This window comes from Alosa alosa, chromosome 10, assembly GCF_017589495.1.
Source record: "Alosa alosa isolate M-15738 ecotype Scorff River chromosome 10, AALO_Geno_1.1, whole genome shotgun sequence".
In the NCBI taxonomy this organism is placed as follows: domain Eukaryota; kingdom Metazoa; phylum Chordata; class Actinopteri; order Clupeiformes; family Clupeidae; genus Alosa; species Alosa alosa.
In genome coordinates this window covers 32,755,744-32,771,243 of record NC_063198.1, presented here as the reverse complement: position 1 = coordinate 32,771,243, position 15,500 = coordinate 32,755,744, and the positions used below count along the sequence as shown (strand labels likewise).

General features: G+C 40.9%; 1 protein-coding gene and 1 long non-coding RNA gene across 4 annotated transcripts in view; one reads left to right on the top strand and one right to left on the bottom strand.

The window, feature by feature from the left end:
• Positions 1-4,065: 4,065 nt before the first annotated feature.
• LOC125301462 (inhibin beta B chain) lies at positions 4,066-13,723 on the bottom strand. Of its 2 annotated transcripts, XM_048253888.1 has the most exons (3): positions 13,617-13,723; positions 7,916-8,212; positions 4,066-7,011 (listed from the first exon to the last, which is right to left on the bottom strand). In XM_048253888.1, the coding sequence occupies exons 2-3, from the start codon at positions 8,151-8,153 to the stop codon at positions 6,263-6,265; spliced, it is 987 nt and encodes a 328-aa protein (XP_048109845.1). In that variant the 5' UTR covers positions 8,154-8,212; positions 13,617-13,723; the 3' UTR covers positions 4,066-6,262. The 2 variants fall into 2 exon arrangements, with proteins under 2 accessions (XP_048109845.1, XP_048109844.1); XM_048253887.1 differs by lacking the exon at positions 13,617-13,723 and having other exon boundaries at positions 7,916-8,640.
• Positions 12,498-15,500, top strand: part of LOC125301463 — a 33,093-nt gene continuing 30,090 nt past the window's right edge. The window contains exon 1 of one of the 2 annotated variants that reach the window (XR_007194750.1): positions 12,498-13,025. This is a non-coding gene — a long non-coding RNA (uncharacterized LOC125301463). The remainder of the gene's footprint in view (positions 13,026-15,500) is intronic. The other variant, XR_007194749.1, reaches the window with a different exon arrangement.

Below are 15,500 nucleotides of genomic sequence, written 5' to 3'. Positions count from 1 at the left end.
ACCACAACAACTCATCTGCAAACTCGACAAACTGGGACTCAGTACCTACCTCTGCAACTGGCTACTGGACTTCCTCTGTCAGAGGCCCCAAGTAGTACGTGTTGGCAACAATACCTCAAGCAGCATCACACTGAGCACAGGGGCCCCCCAAGGCTGCGTGCTCAGTCCGCTGCTCTTCACCCTGCTGACGCATGACTGCACTGCAACCTACAGCAACAATCACATAGTGAAATTTGCTGGCCGACACAACTCTGGTGGGTCTCATCACCAAGGGCTTACGAGACTCAATACAGGTTGGAGGTCGACCATCTGACCACGTGGTGCAGGGACAACAACCTCCTGCTGAACGTCAGCAAGACCAAAGAGATTGTTGTTGACTTCCGGAGAGGTCACACCCAACACCTGCCACTGACCATCGACGGTGCTGTGGTGGAGAGAGCGAGCAGCACCAAATTCCTGGGGGTGCACATCAGTGAAGACCTCTCCTGGACCACCAACACTGCATCACTGGCTAAGAGCTCAGCTCAGCCTGTACTTCCTCTGGAAACTCAGGCGAGCAAGTGCTCCACCAGCCATCATGACCACATTCTACCGAGGCACCATTGAGAGCATCCTCTCCAGCTGTATCGCTGTGTGGGGGAAGCTGCACTGAATACAACAGGAAAGCCCTGCAGCGCATAGTGAACACAGCTGGAAGGATCATTGGTGCTTCACTCCCCTCCCTGAAGGACATTTACACCACCCACCTCACCCGCAAGGCGACCAAAATTGTGAGTGATGCAAGTCACCCCGCTCACAATCTGTTTGATCTACTGCCCTCTGGGAAGAGGTACAGAAGCCTCCGCCTCCGACTACCAGACTCACCAACAGCTTCATACACCAAGCTGTAAGGATGCTGAACTCTCTCCCTCCTCTCCCCCCTCCACCCTCAGCTACATAACATCCTGGACATTGGACCCACAAATGGCCGCCTGCACTACTCCACTTGCACACTTGAACACTTGCACACTTGTACACTTTACAACTTGGTGTTGTTGTCCTGAAAACACAACACTTCTGCTGCTCTTACATAACTTGCACCACTATGCCACTTTCTTTATTACTCAGGTCAAACAGAACTACCCAAGCCTCTTATTGGCCTGACTTTGCACTAGTTTTTTTATTGACTGTCTATGCACAATTTCAACAAAATTTTGCTGCTCTTATTTTTTCATTATTATATGTGCCCTCTTATTTACTTATTTACTTACTTTTTTGTTTACTTGAATGTTATGTTTGTCTGTGGACTTAAAATTGGTAAAATATGTCTTGTCTTCACCGTGGGATAGTGAGAAACGTAATTTTGATCTCTTTGTATGTCTGGAACATGTGAAGAAATTGACAATAAAGCTGACTTTGACTTTGATCTGATTAATTTGCATGTGGAGCACGGTACCTCTGACTGATGAGCTTGATTGATTGTCTGTCATACAAGGACAACATGAATAATAAAAATAAAATATACTGTATGGGTAACACTTTATAATAACTACATATATGAAGCCTTTGTTACTTATTAGTTAATGGTTTGTTCATCATTAGTAACTTCTAATTTATCATCAGTAAAGCATTTGTTCACACAGTTATAAATAGTTTGTTCATAGTAAATAAGCCTATATCTAAAATATGTATATACATCATTGTTAATACTTAATAAATGATGCAATAATATGTTTTTGATTAAGTAATATTTCCATTATTTAACAGTTGTTACATACACATGCACTAATGATTAGTTAGGGTGAGGATACATATTTTATAAACCACTTCCTAATACTATAATTCATGATTAACTCAGGAGTTACAAGTGGTTAGTTAATGACATTTTGTGAGCTCATCTAAAGTGAGGACATTTTATGCCTTGCAACACATTTACAAATGAATTACAAAGTTTACACTTGCATTTATTAATTTAGCCGACACTTTCACCCAAAGCGGCTTAGGGCAAGGCCACATTGGTGGACGCCGGGGCTTGAACCCCCAACTTTATGGGTTACTGCATGTTAACCCGGCTCCCTATCCACTACACTACCACTGTCCAGTAGAATTACAAGAGTCAATTAAAACATAATATAGATATGCATGTTTACTATGAGCAAACCATTTTTAATTATGTGTAAACATGATTTACAGATGAGAATTAATGTAGGGATAATGCTTTACAAACGAAGAATACAGCATTTAATAATAGTTTACAGATTTTTAATAACAGTGTGTAGTAGAAGAAAACAGAAACTCTTGCATAGTTGTAGGGTTTTTTAAGGAGCTGGACTAGCATGCAGTAGCCTGAAAAGTTGGGGGTTTGATTCCCGGCTTTTACTGTTATGTCAATGGCCTTTAATTTAATTGACATGTGTACGTCACTTGTCTGCTAAATGAATGAATGTGAATGTAATCTTTACAACTCATTTGAAAATGTGTTGCAAGGCATAGAAAGTCCTCACTTTAGATAAGCTCACAAAATATCATTAACTAACCACTTGTAACTCCTGAGTTAATCATGAATCATAGTATTAGGAAGTGGTTTATAAAATATGTATCCTCACCCTAACTAATCATTAGTGCATGTGTATGTAACTATTAAATAATGGAAATATTACTTCATCAACAAAATATTATTGCATAATTTATTAAGTATTAACAATAATTCATAAACATATTTTAGATATAGGCTTATTTACTATGAACAAACCATTAATAACTGTGTGTACAAATACTTTATTTATGAGAATTAACATAGGAACAATGCTTTACAAATGATGAACAAAGCATTTTGTGATAGGTTGCAACTGGTTTATAATAAGAAAATGATTTCATTATAAGTGGTTGTTTCATTACATATTATGTATAAATACAATGTGTAAATTATGTGTACTTACAAACTTATTTTTTGGATAGGATTATTTACTATGAACAAACCATTTATAACTGTGAACAAATGCTTTACTGATGATAAATTATGTATGAACAAGAAAGTATATAAGTATATATAAGTATATATACTTTTTTGATCCCGTGAGGGAAATTTGGAAACTTGGTCTCTGCATTTAACCCAATCGGTGAATTAGTGAAACACAAACAGCACACAGTGAACACACAGTGAGGTGAAGCACACACTAATCCCGGCACAGTGAGCTGCCTGCTACAACGGCGGCGCTCGGGGAGCAGTGAGGGGTTAGGTGCCTTGCTCAAGGGCACTTCAGCCATGGCCCACTTGACCACTACTGGGTCCCTAGCTGCTTATTTAATTGCAGCCTTTGCGATTTGCTAATAGGTCAAATCCTGATTCTTTTTTCTTTCAGCCCTAATTCAAAGTATTGGTTACCCCTTCAACTTCATATTTTTATTCCATATTTTTGGGACATTTTTGCCTTTATTGTGAGGACAGTTAGAGATTGAAAGGAAGTGAGTGGGAGAGAGAGATAGGATGGGATCGGGAAATGACCCAGGTCGGACTCGAAACTGGGTCCCTGTGTGTACTTGGACTCAAATGTGGTGTGGGCGTTGTAGCCAGTTGCGCCACATGCTATTCCTTATCATGTGCCATCGAGATGGTTTTGAAGCCGTACGTTAGTGTTACTTTAATATACATAAATTTGATTCAAGGCATAATGCTTTAGATTACTTCAGGACACATGGCTACTACGGCACACATCATTTTAACCAGTAACAAAGGCAGACCCACAACAGTAGGCCTGCCGTAAAACCGCAGCAAAGTGCCGAGTTGGACGCATCATGACAACTTGGCTGATGAGATTTGTGCTGCATGTTTAAAATAGTCTTGATTTATCATTTTAAAAACAAAAGCACAGATTTTAATTGTATATATGGTTGAATGCTAAACTTTCAATTTTAGATGATTTTGATAGGTAATTTTACTTCTTGAAACATGGACACCTTGGGAAACTTTTTGTCCATTTTCTTCTGAAGATGAATGGTAAATTCCCCAAAACCGCTTGTAGAGACTGACTCAAATAGTGTTAATAGGTAAAATATATTTATTAAAATATATATTTACATGCTGTATACTGTAATTACATTTAAATATAATCACAAGATACTGTTCAGTAGTTTTTAAATGGCAACAAATTGTTACATCTTAAATGTAAGAAAATATAATACAACATTGACAGATTGAAGAATTGATTCAATAAGTATCAGTTGTCAGAACATATTTTACAGTAACCTGAAATCAAGTAACAATAACATAAAAGAAGTACACAAAACATAAGAAGCCTAACATGTTTAACATTGAAGCTTATCAAAAACAATGGAACACTTTCTCTGTTCTTGACAGTATGGGTACCCCAAATATCTAAGGTTAATCTCCATTATTGGTATTTTAAAGTGCTGATGCAACCTTGTTGGTGGATGTAAGAATGAATCTTACTGATATGTGGCATAAATGAAAAAGACAATCGAATGATACAACAAAACAACCGAAAGGCTAAAGATACACCTCAGATTTGTTTTTTTTGAGACACTAGTTTCATGGCATCGCCGTCATACATACACTTGGGACAGGAAGTGCTTAGAAAAAAAAAAAAAGCCCAGGTTCCGCAGGTGCTTATAGAAAACGAGGAAGTGCTTACTAGATTCCTGACAGTTAGCAAAGAAAGGCTTGTGGGTAATTGCTTATAAACATCAGCATGGAAAATGAAGTATAAAATAAAAGTATAAAATGTCCTCTAAATGCTATCTGCACAACTTAAAATACATGAATGCCAAGGTCACGCTTTATAACATTGTGATACTTTAGACCCTTCAGAGGTCAGACAGCGACATGCCATAAAACATGCTCCTTGACCCTTTTTCCCACAGACCTTCAAATTTACAGACACTGTGGCAATATCTAAATGTTTACTCACGCCATTGAGTAACAAACTAGAGTTCATGCAGCGGGGAGAACTTGCCTTTGGCAAGAATCTGAACAAATAATACAGTGTACTGTAGGTGCTGATGAAATCATTTTAACCACTGAACAGCCAATGGGTGCCTTTTGGCAATACATACTACTTTATGCTCCTTTTCAATACTGGTTTAACTCAAATGAAAATGTTGATTTGTTTTGCGAGCCTGGCTCATTGATTGATTTAGGAACAAGAGCCAAAGCATCGTCTGTCGATTGGAGTTTAGCTCAGCCATATAGTTTAGCTCAGCCAGTCATATTGAAAACATCCTCGTTGGTCCCATGTACCTATTTACTTTACTCTAAATGTTTTCAATGATGGCGATCTGAAATGCTGTACCATCCAGTTAAATTAATTAAATTCTAATCCAATATTATTCAGAGGCAAAAATGAATTATCAAGGCCTAGTGATGACAGTCAAATCCTAGGATGTTATATATCTATAAAAAATTTTAAGAATATTATGATCAGATATCAGAAATAGCAAAAGTGTAAACTAGGCCAATATTTGAACGATCGCCCCTTGAAAAGTGACTAGGCTTGTGGGATCAGGATCTGTTGCTTGGCCATTTTGATCAAAAGCTTCTCCTCCGCACTTCATTTAATACTGCAATAGGTTTGAAATGGCCATGACTCTACTGAGCTAAGTTCCACTCACCTTTTAGCAACATAAATAAAATCAACAAATACATGAACATTCAGACAACATACCACAATGTGTCACTCAACACAAATTCAAAAGGATTACCTGGCCAATGACCTAAACATGGTCATTGAAAGAAGACTTGTGTTGAATACATTTTGAGTTAAAGAAGACTATTTGGTTTGATCTTACTCATTCTTTCAGAAAGTATTTTTTTTCATGTTTCAGGTGTACCTGTTTAGAGTCTGCGTTAACCCTTTTCAGATTCCCTGAGTTCTCTGCACTGCATACAGTACACCACACTAAAAACTTACAGTATTTAAAATATTTACAGTCTGCATGTATCAAACATTACAAAAATAGTTAAAAATAGAATAATATAGCTATATCAGGGTAATATTAATGTATACCTCTGCATAATGCAAAGGCTTTGGGGCTTTCCATTTGAACTTTGACCCATTTAGGTAGCCACTGTCATGAGTCACTTCTATTCCTATTTGCATAATACTGCATGACTAATTTTCTAACAACTCATCTTGACACCAGTTTGGTCACGTACATAAATATAATTGTGCATACCTTTCCATTCTGTGCATGTAGTTGAATCTCCCTTTCTTTCCCTACTTTACTGTACTAGTTATTTATCTTTCTGTTGTGCTTTTTTCTTAGTTTACGTGCAACCACAGGACTCCACGATCATGTCTGGGACATCAGTCTTGACTATGCTGTGCTGGGAATTGAAGTAGACCATGGACAGGGGCCGGCGCTGAATGGGCACGCAGCATGACGACACGGCTGTATGGATGCCGTTTGCCTTGAGCTGGCTGAAGACGGTGGCGTGGAAGGACGAGGCGATGCCTGGCGAGCCAGCCAGGTGCTGCGGGCACTGGCCCATGCAATAGTTCATGTGGTAGCCCTCGGGGGCGATGATCCAGTCCTGCCACTGGATGTCTCGGAACTTGATGTAGAAGTCCTTCTTGCAGCACACGCTCACGTCCTCACCGCAGCTCAGCGAGCGCTTCGTCAGAGCGTGCTTGGACTCGTCCTCCCGGAGACGCACCTGAGCCACCAGGAAGGGCTGATGGGCCGTGTCGTGCGAACCGCACAGGTTCCGCCCGTCGTCCTCGCAGTGCACCTCCAGCCGCAGGCGCCGCTGGCCGCCGTCCAGGAAGGTCTGCAGCGTGCGCGTCACAGGGAAGGTGTGCCAGTTGGGTGTGCTCGCCTGCACCTCCAGGGTCTTCTGCAGCAGCAGCGTGCGGTTGGAGCCTCCGGCCTGCCCCGACAGGAAGAGGCGTGCCGTCATCTGGCCGACGTCGGCGGATTTGACGTACAGCCATAAGTTAGACTGAAGGACCTGCACGCTGTGCCCCTGCTCCTGCACAAATTGGAAGCTCATGACGGGTTGACCACCACCATTATCTGAGAAGTCAAAGAGAGGGAGAGAGTGAGGAAATGAGTATATAGGCCTATGCTTTTGCAGTCTGTAAGAGAACTTCACTGAAGTTCATTCGTTTAAGTTAAAGTAGGCCTGTAAACCCGGGCCAGTTTTCCGTACATAGGTTAAACCTTTGTCCTGACTTAATCCTTGAAAAGCTTTTAGTCTTGGGCTACTTTAATGGATGTATGGAAAAATGGCCCTTGGTGTGTGGATTTCTTTTTTCAGTGAAATGAGGTTACCATTGCAATTAAATATTATGTTAGATAAACAGTTCAATAATAATTCAGAAAGTTGGTGACAACCACAAAATATTTGTCATACAGTCAAGGGTTTATTGGAAAATAAATTTGCTCCAGATTTGACTTCTAGCAAGAGCCAAGAGGCCAGAGAAGAGGCAGAGAAGAGGCAGAGAAGAGGCAGAGGGCAGAGGGCAGAGAAGAGGCAGAGGCCAGAGAAGAGGCAGAGGCCAGAGAAGAGGCAGAGAAGAGGCAGAGAAGAGGCAGAGGCCAGAGAAGAGGCAGAGAAGAGGCAGAGGGCAGAGAAGAGGCAGAGAAGAGGCAGAGAAGAGGCAGAGAAGAGGCAGAGCAGAGGCAGAGAAGAGGCAGAGAAGAGGCAGAGGCCAGAGAAGAGGCAGAGAAGAGGCAGAGAAGAGGCAGAGGGCAGAGAAGAGGCAGAGAAGAGGCAGAGGCAGAGAAGAGGCAGAGAAGAGGCAGAGGCCAGAGAAGAGGCCCATCAAATCAGACACAGGCTACATTTTCTTTCCATGGCCCACCAGCCCACAGATGCCACGGACGGACCACAGGGAATTGCAGGCTACCTGTATGGTATGGCCAGTACACCACAGCCTACAGTTTTAAGCAATTGAAATATATTATTTATGCTTACCCATATCTGCGAAACTCACGATCTCGTACGCTTGATCTCTCGAATGTGTGTTGGCTTCCAGCTCGAGCGTCCCATCCGGTCTCACCCGTCCCGCATGAAGTTTGCGAAGAGCGGTCATCAGCGCCGCTCGGGGTACTGTGCTGGTGATGTTCGGCCTTTCCTTCAGATGCAGTTTCTTCAGGATCTGTTGCTTGGCTATTTCGATCAAAAGCTTCTCCTCCGACCCCTTCTCCATCATCGACAAAGCGCAAGACGCGCACCCGGGAGTCGCTCCAGCTGTTGCCGCAGCTCCCAGTCCTTCAATCGCAAAAGCACCGAGTAGCAAAAATGTTATCATCACTGAGTACATTCCGCACTGCAGTTTCTTTATAAATAAGCGCAAAATCGTAGCGGGCAAGAGAGAGATAATACAATGCAATCCTGACAACATGCTGCTTGTAGGGATTTATTCACGTTTCTGTTCCCCTGCATACAAGCGAAAAGGCAGAGTCGTCAAAGTAGCACACAAGTTAGAACTTGTTGCGCCCTAAGGTAGAGTCTTGCTTCCCCGTGGAGATCAGGTTCAGACAAAGAACGAAACGAGTGGTACCTATGTATTTGATGCAGGAAAAGTAGGGTAATCCACCAAATGTTGTGACACGTTGGAGGGACGTACCAATCACCGCATCACGGAAATCACAGTCACAACACACGCGACCTGGCTTGTTCACTCACACACGCACACGTACGCACACAAACACACAGAGGGAGACAGAGAGTTATACACCTTCTCAAGAGTGTAAAACTGATGGAGAAGATATCACCACATAAACACTCGACAGCGCACGTTTATCCTTGTGTCTTTTGTATCAGTGCACGTCCAGTCAACTCTCTAATTTATAGGAAAATAATCAGTGCCATGCACTATGATATGACTTGGCAGCTAGAGTGGTAGGCTATGTCATCCAGCTGCCATGCAGCTTAGTCAGCGAACATCATCAGTTCGAAGTCCAAAATGACTGAACTTTGGCCCAGAGACCCTTCCTTTTATCTCCAAATATTTCTCTTCTAATAGTGGGCGATTGAACACGCGTGGTTGATGCAACGTTGGCACGCTGGTCTGATAGTTTTATTGGATAAAGTTTGAGGAATTCAGGCTATTACACTAAGGACCTATTTAAGCTTGCTTAATGCAGGACTGCAAGCAAGGATCAATGTAGGTTGGCAACGTTTGCGAATAATTGGCCCAAAGGGACAAATTACAGCAGATGCCCTCATTTCTACCAGTACACAAGGAGGCCACGTATAGGCATACGACGGACAAGGCAATCAACACCAACATAGCCCACAAAACAGACAAAATGTATCCTATAGGAAAACACAGCCAGACCTGTAGTGCAACATAATGTATGTAATGATGAGTAAGTCTGTGCCTGCAAGAAAGTTGTGCACTCTGAAGATGATTCAATGCCTTGAATCATTCAAAGTCTGAGTTCGCCGTCTTGTGGGCATTATTGGAAACTACACCATGTCCAAATGCGCGCAGTCTGACGTGACTTTACCACCGCCAAGTGTCAAGATCATGCAGGTAGCCTAATTGCAGAGCCACATTGGACTATTTAGAAAAGAAAACAATAGACACTGCACACACAAACACACAGAGGGAGACAAAGAGTTATACACCTTCTCAAGAGTGTAAAACTTATGGAGAAGATATGAACACATAAAAACTCGACAGCGCACGTTCATCATTTTCTTTATCAGTGCACGTCAGCTCTCTCATTTCTAAGAAAACAATCAGTGCCATGCACTATGATATGACTTGGCACCTAGAGTGGTAGTCTATGTCATCCAGCTGCCATCTTTGTCAGCGCACATCATCAGTTCGAAGTCCAAAATGACTGAACTTTGGCCCAGAGACCCTTCCTTTCATCCCCAAATAGTTCGCTAATAGCGGGCGATCGAGCACGCGTTGTTGATACAACGTTGGCACGCTGTCTGATAGATTTGTTGGAGGAATTCAGAACATTGCACCTATTTAAGCTTGATTAATGCATAGCATGTCTGCAATCAAAAATCAATGTAGTTTGGCAACGTGTACGAATAATTGGCCCAATGGGACAAATTACAGCAGGTGCCCTTTCTACCAGGACACAAGGAGGCCACGTAGGCATAAGACGGACAAGACAATGACAAACAAAACATAGCCTACAAGACAGGCAAAATGTAACCTACAAAGGCAAAAAATCAGCCATACACGTAGTGCAACATAATGTAGCCTATGTAATGATTAGCCTGTGCCTGCAAGAAAATTGTGCGCTACTACTACCACTCTATGATTCAATGTCTTGAATCATTCAAAGTCTGAGTTCGCTGTCCTGTAGCATTATTGGAAACTAGCCTACACCATGTCCAAATGCGCACAGTCTGACATGACTTTACTACCGCCAAGTGTCAAGATCATGCAGGTAGCCTAATTGCAGAGCCACATTGGACTATTAAAAAAAAAAAAATCAAAGTGTTTCTCTGCAATTTTATGTCAATTATTATTAGGGACATACGCAGTTCCCTCAACATGATGCAAACATCCTATTGTTGTACCTGTGTCTGTGTGTCTTTTGATTTGTATATGGACTTTTGTTTCAACTCCAACTCCAAACTCCACGCACCAAATATCAGCCACTTGCTGCAGTATTACAAACCTGGGATTTCAATGCTAATTAATCACTCTTGTGTTTTGAGGTCTTGGACATGTGCACAAACTTGGTTTACCTGGACTGCAACTGTGTGGACTAAAATGCAAAAAGACTAGCAAAGTACTGCTCCATTTCTACAATAATAGTAGTAGACTATCCATTTGGAGACACCCATGTTTACCCATAACTATAGTGCAATCTGTGTTTGATCATACCTGTTCATCAATGCTTGGATCTGTACATTTTTTTTCCCCTGTGTTAAGGTTTTATAAAAACATTGAAATGTGACATTTTCACTATTTCCACTCATGGACACATGGAGGCTAACTTTTCCTTTGAGGAAAAAGGGAGCAAAAATGTAAATGAACAGAAAAATAAATCTTCCTACTTCAAATAAAAATCAGGTAGGTATTTTTTTCTTCATCCTTCTCTTTTCTCTCACATGTCCTTTCCTATTATGCATTTACTTCACACTTTACACACGAGGATGGCCCTATTTTGAGTTTGGTTAGGATCTGCTATAAAGCGATCAATTGGCCTACTTTTGCCATGCCAATGCCATTCTGTAATAGCCTATTGTATGGGAGAAATAGATATATACCAAGGGAGGTTTTGTTTCCGGCTTGGTTTGTGTATTTGCTATATATATATATATATATATATATATATATATATATATAAATAAAATACACAAACCATATATACTGTATATTTCTTCATTGTGTGGGTGTCATGGTGTGGATGCTCCAATAAAGGTGAAAGGAAGAATGTCTTCTCCATCAACAAGAGTAAAAGAGATGCCTTAATATGTTGCAAACCAACCAAGTTGCTTTGCCCTTGCCAGATATGTTCCTTCACTACTCAGTAATCCCTCCCGGACCTTGGACAATACGCTCTGGGCATAGGGTCAGCTTTTCTTCAGAGGTTTCCCAATAAGCTTCTATTCTTATTCCTTCGATTTAACTGAAAATATATCTTGGAGGAGGCAGAGTATAAAATATGTTTGTTAGGGAATGTTTAACCTATGTAGGCTGGGCTAGTCCCATAAAAGAACTATAGCAGCCGGCTATACGATTTCCAGTTAGGCCTATAGTGTATAATACTTCTATGAAAAACTGTATCCTTGCCCTCTTTACTGATCCTATGGAACAGTCATATAGGCCTATGTACCAAAATACCATATTCCTATAATATCCCTAAGATTAGTAGGCCTAGCCTATATTTATCCTAAAATACAAAGCTGTATAAGATTTGTAGGTTATAGCTCTTTGTCGTTACAGGTCAGATACATTCATAACTTTTCAATATGGTTAGAAATAGTGTTCTATAGTAATCTTAGTTCTTTAAGCGCTTCTTATGCGTTATGGTTTGTATAATATTGTTTTATTTCCATTATATATTGTTGATTAATTTGACATTATTGTTTATTATTGATATTCTCCTTAATATAGTCTTACCATGTCATTGTTTTTTATATTATTGATTGATTATTGCTTTCCCCCTCATTTTCATTGCTTATTTTATTAGCCTATTTATTGAATTGACATTGTTGTTTATTATTGCTATTCTCCTTATTATAGTTTGACCAACATTCTAATCTGTTCCCTGTTATATTTTAAATATTATGTTGTTTTTGTATTTGTGTGTCGCTTTGGACAAAGGCATCTGCAAAGTCCCATAACCATAACCATAACCAAATATCATTCAATCTCATAAATTATGGACAATCCTCACACCTGTCCAAGACGTTTTAATGACGTGAAGTGGCTAAAGAAAATAAATTAGTGACTGGTTATAAACCATAACCATGCACTATACTGTTTTATCTGTTTTTCTCATTTGATAAATTAGTTTGTGTTGCTTGTGCAATTTAATTTAATTAAGTTGTAGCAGACGCGCGTCTTCACTTTTTGACTTCTCTTGACGTTTCGGTCCCTCCCATGCGGTGCTGTTTTTGACAGTCGGGTATTGCGTTCGAATAACAACTCAAGCAAGCTAGCTAACTAGCCATTTAACTGCATTAGCTAGCTAGCTTGTCAGTGACAGGGTGATGTGATAACGACACAATTAGGTATGTTTACGAACGGTTGTATTTATTGAGTGGAGCAGTTTAAGGATAAACGACGGCATTCTGCTAACAGAATATGAACCAACGTTTTACTAGCCTACAGAACGTCCAAAAGCTGCTCACCGCGTCTTCCCCGGCTCCGTTGTATAGCTACAATAGGCTAGCTAATTAGCCTGCCTAGAGGTTGGCTAACTGTTTTAGCTCCAAAGCTAGCTAGCTAAGTAGTAACGTTATTGTTTTTGTGCGCGGCAGACCACAGCATCTTTACTGTTTGCAAAGCAGTCAGTCGGCCACCTGTGTCGGATCCCGACCTGTGGGAAGTTGAAATTGTCCGTTTGTTTCAATTGCATGAGCGCGTACTGAAAAGGTAAGTGATCTGTTTAAGTGCAGTAAATGGTCTATTTTACATTAATGTCAATGTACCTGATAACAGGGGGGCTGACTAACATTAGCGGTGTAGCTAGCAAGCTAACATTACCTTACGCCGTTGTTCACAAAGTATTTTCATTTAGATGGTTTGCTAGCTAGCTTGACAGGGTTTTAAATAGCGCGCTCATAGCTAGGTAGCTTCTAGCTAGTAAATTGAGCCAACACTTATGGAGAGGGCCATTTTAACCAAGGGGTTCTCTTCCTTCAGAGCGATGGTAATGTTTAAAGACAACACAGATCCTTTTAATCGTACCCACGACTGTCTCCTTAGGTAACCAGCTTACGTTGCTTTGCTTTATATTTCATTGATATTTTGTTGCCACAGTTCGTCATATAGACATAGATGTCAGGTTTGGCTTTTGTAAGTTAATCGGAGCCGAGCCAGTTGGTATACTGGGTTTAACCAACATCATAACTCATATTGCATTATATGTGTGGAAGTGGTTGCCTTCAGTTATTATAATGAGAGGAAACTAATTTTTCCTATTTGCTTGTCATGCTTGATAAGGGTAAAAGCCCATGACTATACCTCCGCTCTGAATGATTGTCTCCTGTTACTGATGTCTTATTCACAATCCCTGTCGCTTTCCTCATTGAAATAATAACGCGTGTGGCAACCGTCATAGTAGTAGGTCTACACGGCTGTCACTGTAGTTGGACTATGTCAACAAGTGGCCGGGTGTGGTATGATGTTTTGTGCGCTCAGACCATCTCCCTTCGCCATCGGGTGAAAGCAAACCACTTCTCATAAATGCTAGGCAAAACGGCATGGTGAGTCATGCCATATTTTCACAAGGGTATTCCAGTATCTCCAGTAGCCTACGCAGCAACTGGCTCACCAAGCTTGCAGTCACCAGTAAGCTGTTTAAGCAGGTTAATTCTCTTTCTTTGCCGACTTATGAGCTAAGCATTTTGTGGAGCTCCGCTTCATTTGCAGACTTACCAGCCGTGTTTGTAAACGTTATGTAAAAAAAGCAGATAGAAGAGCATTTTGTTATTGCCAGTGGAAACATTTCTTAACAATAACGTTAGAAATGCTATCGCATGTTATCTTTTACAAATAACAGTAAAAATGGAAAATCATTGTTGTAGAATTATCAAAGAACATATAAACGAGAGTGACTCCACCAACACTTAATTACAAGGCCACATTAACGGTGATGGATAGTTTAGCCTGCAGTGATTCTTAATCACCTTTCACGGTAGGGGGCTTTAAAGCTGATACTGTGGAGTTATGGAATTACATAATTTTTCACAGCAAAATGGAATGACCATTGATGAGGGGTTTGGTCTATTTAGCCTTGTATGCTGAAAGATTAGGCTATACATAGATGACAGTTGTCACCAACAACCAGTGGTTGTGCTGTCTGGGACAGTACGAGGTATACGCACTATGATGAACGCAGCAAGAAAACACACCCTTCAGAGTTCCACATTAGCCTATATTTTGCTGAAACACTTACAGACAAACTTAATTAATGAAGGGGGCTTTGCTAACAAGCAGTGTCATTCCAGTTAGCCAAATCTACTTTTTAAGCATCATTAAACACAGGCTTCATGCACATTCATGCCCCCCACACACAATCACGTCAATGAAGGTGGAGGTTTCAGTGATGAGGACAGAGTCTAGGCTATACATTTTAGTTGAAAATGCTGACCACCCTGGATACACCAAAGCTAAAGAAGTCTGATCTTAAAGCATGTCTGTGGGATAATCATGGCTTCTGGAGTGTGTGCTTGCTTTACAGCATTATATTGCAGATTAATTGATCAATGATAGCCACAGTTGCATCACCATAAAGTAAGTTTTAGATATTGAGCAAGTTGTCTAAGTTTTTGTTTCCTGAACCTGAAGTTGGCATTGTGTGTTCATAGATAACCTCGCACTCCTCTGGCAGGTAGGCCATAACCTATGGCTATACCATTCTGGTAACATTATGCATGGGCCATGTTGTATCATTGCTGAACGGTAGAATTCCTCCTCATGAGAAGAACTTGTCATATTGTAAAATAAATGATATAGTTATGACCGCCGCGCAGCGAAGCGGCGGTCTTATAGGTTTAGTCAGATTTTTTTTCTCTCTTTTTTCTTTTTCTTTTTTTTCCTTTTTCGCATGTCCACATTTCCGTCAAGGATTCCCGGGACACTGAAAGACGGGGGTAGACGAAACTTGGTGGGCATGTAACCCCACATGGATAGCATGGAACCATCGTTTTTTCGTTTTGATTTGTAGCCCCCGCTGGACTGCACCCCGAAAGGAGGTAGGGCAGACACAGTTTTCTGTGAATATCTCGAGAACCGTGGGTTTAGGAGGACCTTTGTTTTTGTATGTTGATCTCAAGGGGCCATGTCAACCCATTCCATAACCACTCATTTCATGTATAAGCCACCTAGTTAAACACAAAAAAGTAA